This window comes from Eretmochelys imbricata, chromosome 24 (assembly GCF_965152235.1).
Source record: "Eretmochelys imbricata isolate rEreImb1 chromosome 24, rEreImb1.hap1, whole genome shotgun sequence".
NCBI lineage: Eukaryota > Metazoa > Chordata > Testudines > Cheloniidae > Eretmochelys > Eretmochelys imbricata.
In genome coordinates this window covers 20,368,813-20,377,035 of record NC_135595.1, presented here as the reverse complement: position 1 = coordinate 20,377,035, position 8,223 = coordinate 20,368,813, and the positions used below count along the sequence as shown (strand labels likewise).

The 8,223-nt window shown below is 69.6% G+C and overlaps 1 protein-coding gene across 1 annotated transcript; it reads right to left on the bottom strand.

Annotated features, from left to right (window-relative positions):
• Positions 1-2,113: 2,113 nt before the first annotated feature.
• On the bottom strand, positions 2,114-7,438 carry LOC144279840 (cell surface glycoprotein MUC18-like). The gene is made up of 8 exons (XM_077841525.1): positions 7,196-7,438; positions 6,604-6,731; positions 5,361-5,562; positions 4,690-4,832; positions 4,029-4,194; positions 3,799-3,931; positions 3,035-3,149; positions 2,114-2,920 (listed from the first exon to the last, which is right to left on the bottom strand). The coding sequence occupies exons 1-7, from the start codon at positions 7,254-7,256 to the stop codon at positions 3,059-3,061; spliced, it is 924 nt and encodes a 307-aa protein (XP_077697651.1). The 5' UTR covers positions 7,257-7,438; the 3' UTR covers positions 2,114-2,920; positions 3,035-3,058.
• Positions 7,439-8,223: the final 785 nt, after the last annotated feature.

The following is an 8,223-nucleotide window of genomic DNA, read 5'->3' as shown; positions in this document are numbered from 1 at the left end:
GGGGCAGGTCTCCAGGGAAACAGGGAGGGGGTGGAGACCATGGGGTGCTTTTGTAAACAGCTTAACTGTGCCGCGACTGGATGGGGGATGGAGTCCCTCCCCCTGCGGGGCCCGGACTCCTGGGTTCTATCCCCGGCTCCAGGAGGGCGTTGGGGGGTTTACGGGGGTGGAGGGGTGGGGGGGCTGGGAGCCCGGACTCCTGGGTTCTATGCCTGGCTCCAGGAGGGCACTGGGGGGGTTACTGGGGTGGAGGGAGGGGCTGGGAGCCCGGACTCCTGGGTTCCATCCAGGGCTCCCGTATTCCTGCTGTGGGCCTTAAAAGCAGGTTGGACTCTTTCTTTAAAGCCATGATTGTTGGGGGGGGGGGGGGTGTCTCTCTGTCCATCAGTGTCTGTCCGTCCTCATCATGTGACATCCTCACCAAGCACAACAGCCTGAGACGGGGCTGGTGGGGGGGCGGAGGAGCTGGGGGGCCGGGGCTTCTTACCCCACCCCCAGGAACTCGCCTGCCATGTGGCACTCCCGGGCCCAGAGGGGGCGAATGGGGCAAATCCAGATTTCACCCTCCTCCCCGCCAGTGCACCAGCCCCTTGGCTGCCCCCAGCGCTGGGGGTGCTGCCGGGGTGGGGGTGGGGCATGCTCGCCCCTCACAGGCGGGGCCACAGCACCTTCCCCCCCCCCGGGCATCGGAGAAACCGGACCCTGAATCCCCTGGGTTACATTGGGAAAGAGCTTCCCCGTCACGGCCTGCCGGCGAGCGGGGACCCCCTTCCCAGCGCCGGGCGAGGGGTCCCCCTATAACCTGCCCCCACCCCTACCCCAGAGGGGCCGTGTCCTATGCCGGTGAGGGGCCCCCCATAACCCACCCGCACCCCAGAGGGGCCATGTCCCAGTGCCGGGCGAGGGGTCCCTGTATTACCAGCCCCCACCCCACCCCAGCGGGGCCGCGTCTCCAGTGTGGGTGTCTCCTCCCCGATCCTCTCTGACCCCCCCACGTCCCTGATTTCCCCCCAGATCCTCATGCCCCCCAGCCCCCCCCTTTGTCCGGAAGAACCCCCCGTTGGGTCCCAGCCCCGTCTCTGGCTGGAGGTTATTTTCTAGCGTGTGTGTCGCGGGAGGGGAGAAGGGAAACGAATGGGAGAGATAATAATTAATATATAACCGGGGTGGGGAGAGGGGGCTCTGTGGGGGGGCCAGGCCCCCCCACCCCGAGACTGTTCCCCCGCCCCCGCCGCAGCCTGAACGTTAATATATATGTAAATATCTGTCGCCTTTTAACCGCCTTTGATACTTCAATAAACTCCCCGATTAATTCTTTTAACCCGAGTGGGGGCAGAGACCTGGTTTGTGGGGTCTGTCCTGGGGGACCCCCTGTTCCGCCTTCAGAAAGTGTCAGACGGGGGCCTAAAAATCACAGCTTGGGGTTGAGAAATGAGGGATGCGGGTTGAGTGAGATCCCGGGTTTCTTTGAGGCGAAATCCCGAGGGGGCTGAAGGAAAATCACGGGCTCCCCCCAAATCACGGGCCCCCCCCCAGACTCGCGGGGGGCAATGGGCAGAACCAGGCTGCACCAGCCAAACGTGACCCTTCCTCGGGCCAGGGCAGCTGCCAGCGCTGGGGCCCAGCCTCCTACCCCACTGCCCCGCTCAGCCCCCCACGGCTCCCGCAGGCCCCTGGGGAGCAGCGCCAGGACCCGGCTGGGTAGCGGGACTTGGGGCAGTGGCTGAGAACAGGAATGGTGGGACCCCCACCCCAGCAACCCTCCCATGGCGGGGACACAGGGCAGGGCCCCAGATAGCAGGGGGGCGGGGGGGCTGGGAGCCAGGACTCCTGGGTTCTCTCCCCAGTTCTGGGAGGGGAGTGGGGTCGGGGGGGAGGGGGAGGCTGGGAGCCAGGACGCCTGGGTTCTCTCCCCAGTTCTGGGAGTGGAGTGGGGTTTAGGGGCAACGACAGACTCCAGGGCTGCCCCACAGCCCTGCTGGTGCCCCTCAATCCTGACTCCCGAGCCCCATGGCGGGGGCGGGGGGTTATTCAAGCACCAGCGCTCGCTTCCAGAGTTTTAAAGTGTCATTTTAATCACGTTCAAGCTGGGGGGGCTGGCCCATGCCCCCCCCCGCACCCCCCATTTAAAGGGCCAGGCCCCTCCCACAGAACTACAATCCCCAGATTTTAAGCAATAAGAAATCAACCCCCCCGCAAAAACAACACGACAGCCCCTGGCCCCGCAAGGATTTACACACAGAGGAGATGAAATTAAAGGGCTGAGAGCAGATTGCAGGGAATCAGCATGGGGGGGGCCCAGTTTAGGGGGACCCCCCTCAGGCTGCCCTAGCCCCTCCCCCACCACATTGATTACAGTCTCCCAATTAAAAAAGCAAATTAAATCAGTTTAGATGTTAAGGGGTGGGGATCCAGGCCTCTGGAGATTGGGGGGGTCTCTGGTGACCCCTGCAGGGGTGAATTTGGGGGTGGAGGGAGGTTTGCATTTTGGGAGGGTTCCATGAACAACCCCCTCCCCCATAACAAACCTCGGGGTTGGCTCCCACCTCGAATGCCGATATCCCCAAAACCAAGCTCCCAGACCCCTAAAATCAGAGCCCCCCAATAGATCACCCAGGGGGGGCTCTTGAACTGCAAGGGGAGTTGGGCTGGTCAAACTGTCCCCCCAAGCTCAGGGGAACCAGCGCCCCAAGATCCACCCCCCAACCCAAAAGAATGATACAAGCCCCCCCCCCAAAGTAGCTCCCCACCCCCCATACTGGCTCTATTTGCATCAACTACGTATAGAAACTGCCCCATAATAAGCCTCCCCTCAGAAAACACAGCTGAGCCCTCAATAATTTCTGGCCCCCCCATAACGGCCCCCCCGCTGATTCTAGAAGTGGCTGAATCTCGTCCGTGACGACTGTTGCGGTTTTGCCTGGGGGGGGAAGAAGACAGAGATCAATGGGGGGGTGAGAAATTGGGGCCCGTGGGGGGCGCTGCGGTCCCCAAAGGATTATGGGAGGAGCGAATCCCCGGTCCCGCTACCAACCTGGGGTGGGAGGCAGGTCCCATCTCACGGCACCAGGGGCTGCTGGTCCCCCACGGCCGAGGGGACCGACTCCAGGCTGCCTTTGTAGATTGGGGTGCGCTGGCCGGGCTCCTCCCTGAAACCGGGGGACAGACAGACCGGGTGAGTGGTACCCCCAAAACAGCCCCCCTCCGGGCAGGGGGGTGGCACCCCCAAACCAGCCCCCGGGATCCCAACACCCCCCCATTCCACCTTCCCTGTGGGGAGACCCCCCATTAGCTCCCCCCGCACCCCCCAAATCTTCCTAGGACTGAGCTGGGGGAGGGGAAATGAAGAGAGAACGCCCCCCACCCCCATGCGAACACCCGGATCCCTGTGGGGACTTTACGTTGGGGGGGGGGGGGAAGAAGGGGCTTGATGCCCTGGAGGGCAGGACCCGCGGCCGGATCAGACCTGGTGCCCCCTGGAGGTCAGGCCCCACGTCCGGCTCCGGCCGGATCACATCCCGTGCCCAGCCCCGGCCCCGCGCCCAGCCCCGGCCCCACGCCCAGCCCCGTGGCCGGATCAGACCCAGTGCCCCCCGGAGGGCAGGACCTGCGCCCCGCCCCGGCTGGATCACACCCCACGCCCGGCCCCGGCCGGATCACACCCCGCGCCCCCTGGAGGGCAGGCCCCGCGCCCAGCCCCGGCCGGATCACACCCCGCGCCCCCTGGAGGGCAGGCCCCGCGCCCAGCCCCGGCCGGATCACACCCCGCGCCCCCTGAACCCGGCTCCCTGCACTCACCTGGCCGGGACCTTGGGGGCGTCGCGGTGCCGCAGAACGAAGGCGCCCAGCCCCACCACCAGCAGCAGGAGCAGCAGGGCCGGCAGCCCCACGGCCAGCAGCAGCATGGGGGTGCTCAGCCCCAGCCCCGGCTCTGGGGGCAGAGAGAGGGGTCAGCGCGGGGCGGCCGGGACCCAGCCCGCCTGGGGGAGGGGAGGGGAGGGGAGGAGCGGGGGGACCCCCCGACTCACCCAGCCGGTAGCTGCTCTGCGCCCCCTGCACGTCCAGCCGCACGGCCCGGCTGCTCGCCAGGTGGGGCAGGCTGGGGTGCCGCGCCCGGCACACGTAGGTCCCGGCCTGCTCCTGGCTCACCTGGGGCAGGCTCAGCGAGCTGGACGCCACCACCCAGTCGTCTCCCTGCAACGAGGGCCAGACGCTAAGGGGGCAGGGGCCCACGCGGCACCCCTCCTGAGCCCCTGCCCCACAGTGCTCCCTACTGGGCCCCCGTTCCCTGCCCCACGGCGTCCCTGCTGAGCCCCTGCCCCACAGTGCTTCCTACTGAGCCCCTGTTCCCTGCCCCACGGCGTCCCTGCTGAGCCCCTGCCCCACAATGCTCCCTACTGGGCCTCTGTTCCCTGCCCCATGGCATCCCTGCTGACCCCCTACCCCACAGTGGCCCCTACAGACCCTCCGCCCTGCTCCCTGCCCCATGGTGCCCCTTACTGAGCTCCCGGCCCTGCTTCTGTCCCACAGCACGCCCTGCTGAGCCCCCCCTCCGCTCCCTGCCCCATGGCGCCCCCTACTGAGCCCCCCACTTCTTGGCCGGGTCTACTGTGTTACACCCCACGCCCATCCTGGATATTTTGGGGAGTGCTTCCCCCCATCGGTGGGGGGTCCCGCCCAGCCCCTCACCTGGCGGCTCCACTCGTACACGGGGGGCTGGGAGGCGTCCGCCGAGCACTGCAGCTCCAGATCCTCGCCCTCCATCACGGCCAGGGAGTCGCCCACGGTCCCGCACCAGGCGTGGGCGCGGGTCACGTAGACGCTCCGCAGATCTGGGGGGGAAACATGGTGTCAGGCCCCGAAATCCTTGCCCCCGCCCACCCAGCTGCCGGAGAGATAACTGACCCCCCCAACGGTGCGGGCACCTAGGGTTCCAATTGGGGTGTCCCGCTGTACCCCACTTCTAGCTGTCGGGCGTAGACACTCCCTGATCAAAGTACCCCCTCCATGCTGGGCACTATACGCTTCCCCTGCCTGCCCCAGAGACGCACCCCCAAAGTGATGCCATTTCCCCACTCTGGGCTCCCTGCTGCACCCGTGACCCCCACCCCCCTGTGTCCATCCCCTCCCACCCAGCCTGGGGGAGCAAGGGGCGAACTGGGGGGGGGAGCTATGCTCAAAGATGACCAGGGTTAGCCCCCCAATGGCCCCCCGAGAGGCAGACACGTGTGTCCCCCCCTTCCACTGGCAGAGCCAGATTCATGTGTGTGGCGAGGGGCCAGTTCTCAGCGGCAGCGAGTGGTCCCGGGGGCCCCCCGCAGCGTGCGGGTTGAGGGGACCCCGGGGCGGGCGCCACCCACACTCCACACGCAGGCGGATCTCGGCAGAGGCGCTGGCGTTGCCCGTGGCGTTGGCGGCCAGGCAGCGGTAGGCCCCGGCGTGCCAGGACTGCAGGGCCTCGATGGCCAGCAGGAGGCGCCCATGCGCCCGCGTCACGTTCACGTCGAAGAACCAGCAGCGCAGCCGGTCGGGTCGGTCCAGGGAGACCCAGGACTGGAGCCACTGCGGAGAGACGCCCCCGGGTCGCCGTCAAGCCCCGCTAGGCCCCCCCGCGGCGCGGCGCGGCCCCCCGGCGACCCACGGACCCAGTGCCCTGCCCCCCCGCGGCACGGCACGGCCCCCCGGCATGCCCCGCGGACCCAGTGCCCTGCCCCCCCCATGGCCTGCCCCCCGGGCGCCCCCAGGGACCCAGTGCCCTGCTCCCCCCCGGCCTGCCCCCCGGGAGCCCCCAGGGACCCAGTACCCTGCCCCCCCGCGGCACGGCACGGCCCCCCGGCATGCCCCGCGGACCCAGTGCCCTGCCCCCCCCATGGCCTGCCCCCCGGGCGCCCCCAGGGACCCAGTGCCCTGCTCCCCCCCGGCCTGCCCCCCGGGAGCCCCCAGGGACCCAGTACCCTGCCCCCCCGCAGCACGGCACCCCGGCACCCCCTATAGATCCCCAGCACTGCCTCCCGCGGCACGGCCCCCGCAGCGCAGCCCCCCGGCCTCCCCACGGACCCAGCGCCCCGCCCCACGTGGCATGGCACAGCCCCCCGGCCTGCCCCCCAGCACCCCCCCGGACCCAGTGCCCTGCCCCCTTGCGGCACGGCCCCCTGGCCTGCTCCCCGGCACCCCATGGACCCAGTGCCCTGTCCCCCCTCAGCCTGGCCCCCGGCACCCCCCTGGACCCTGTGCCCTGCCCCCCCGCGGCACGGCCCCCCGGCACCCCCTATAGATCCCCAGCACTGCCCCCCGCGGCACGGCCCCCCGGCCTGCCCCACAGCGCCCCCTATGGACCCCTTCCCTGCCCCCTGCAGCACAGACCCCCTGCCTGCCCCACAGTGGCCCTTAAGGACCCCCTGCCTGCCTGCCCCATGGCACCCCCTGCTGACCCCATGCCCTGGCCCCTGTGGCATGGACCCCCCTGCTTGCTGCCTGCCCCACAGTGCCCCCTGCTGACTCCGTGCCGTGCCCCCTTCAGCTTGGCACCCCTTAGTGTCCGGTGAGGGGCAGGTTCGTCCCTGGCGGGGCAGGGCTGGGGCTGGGGCTGGGGCTGGGGCTGACCCGACTGTATTTCTGGAAGGTGAATTGGCTCATGTCAGCGCCGTCCTCGTCCGTCAGACACTCCATGGTCACGTAGCTGCCCTCCAGTATCGGGCCCTCTTGGTCAAGCAGGCGGACGGTGGGTCTCTCTGGAACAGGCCATGGGGCAGAGTCTGAGCGCCCCCTAGAGGGGAAAGGCCCCATTCCCCACCCCCCTGAGCAGCCAGTCCCCCGCCTTGAGGCCGAATGAGAGCTGGCTCCCCACAGAGGGGAAAGGCCCCAGGCCCCATTCCTCACCCTGCCCCCCAACCAGCCACCCCCCCTGCCCTGGGGTCAGCACTCCCCAGAGGGGACAGGCCCCAGGCCCCATTCCCTGCCCCCCTGAGCCAGCCAGTCCCCGCCCTGGGGTGGACAGGAGCTGGCGCCCCCTAAAGGGGACAGGCCCCCCAACCCTGCTGCCCCCCATCGCGGTGGGCTCTCCTGCCCCGCCTGGGCCCATCTGGTGGAACAGGCCTAACGGGGCGGGTGTTGGGGGGGGGAAGGAGCCCCGGCCCCCCCTGCGAGGAAGGGAGGCCGCAGGCCGGGGCGAGGGGCACGGCTCTGACCCACTCACCCCCGCGGGCCCAGCACAGGGCGAGGGCGGCGAGCAGGACCAGGGGGGCTGGCAGGGCCATGGCAGCTGGCGAGGGCCGTCCGGGCAGACTCTGGCCTCCCGCTTCCGTGTTGCAGCAGGAGGAGGAAGGCCGGGGGGGGGAGCCGGGGTTCCGCCTGCCTCGAACCCTGCCTCTGAATGCACCTGCGGGGGGGGGCTGAGCAGAGACGCCAGGGCCCAGGCCCCTCCCGGGGGCGGAAAGTCAATAAAACACCGCCTGCAACTGACTCCCAGCCCCTGCACATGCGATGGTGCAATTCCAACACCCAATGCACGGGGGGCAGCCCAGGGCTGGGCTAGCCGGGGGCTGTGGGGGGGGAGTGAGGGGCACGGGCAGAGCTGGGGGGTCCAGGGCTGGGCTAGCCGGGGGCTGTGGGGGGGGGGAGTGAGGGGCACCGGCAGAGCTGGGGGGTCCAGGGCTGGGCTAGCAGGGGGCTGTGGGGGGGGGAGTGAGGGGCACCGGCAGAGCTGGGGGGTCCAAGGCTGGGCTAGCAGGGGGCTGTGGGGGGGGGAGTGTGGGGCACCGGCAGAGCTGGGGGGTCCAGGGCTGGGCTAGCCGGGGGCTGTGGGGGGGGAGTGAGGGGCACCGGCAGATCTGGGGGGGGCTGCGGGTCGGGAGTGAGGGGCACCGGCTGACCCATGCATTTGGGGCAATCCTAGGACTCCTCCTCCCCCCAGCATGGGAATTTCTGAGGGGGGGTGACCCAGGGCCTGGGGAAGGGGAACCGAGCAGCTGCGGTCACCCCCTGCCAAGAACGGGCCGGGAGGGGGAGGGGGAGGGGGGTGTAACTCATCCCCTCCCCCCAGCCACCTCCATCGCAGGGCGGGGGGCGGGGCCGCCAGCTGGACCGGTCCGGCTGGTTCCGGGCCCCACGGGGAGTGCTGGGGGCGGGGAGCCCAGCCCCAATGGCATAGCGGGGGGAGGAGCTGAGCTGGAGGGGGCACGGGGGAGGGGCTGGGAAACACCAGGCTGGGGGGGTGGGCAGGGG

What these genes read in the sequence shown, in the direction of transcription:
- LOC144279840 (XM_077841525.1), bottom strand. Translation starts at nt 7,256, where the DNA reads ATGGCCCTGCCAGCCCCCCTGGTCCTGCTCGCCGCCCTCGCCCTGTGC. An exon ending in CCTTCCAGAAATACAGTCGG is followed by an intron (nt 5,563 to 6,603) that starts GTCAGCCCCAGC and finishes GTCTCTCCGCAG; the next exon opens with TGGCTCCAGTCCTGGGTCTC. An exon ending in GCCCCCAAGGTCCCGGCCAG is followed by an intron (nt 3,150 to 3,798) that starts GTGAGTGCAGGG and finishes CCCCGGTTTCAG; the next exon opens with GGAGGAGCCCGGCCAGCGCA.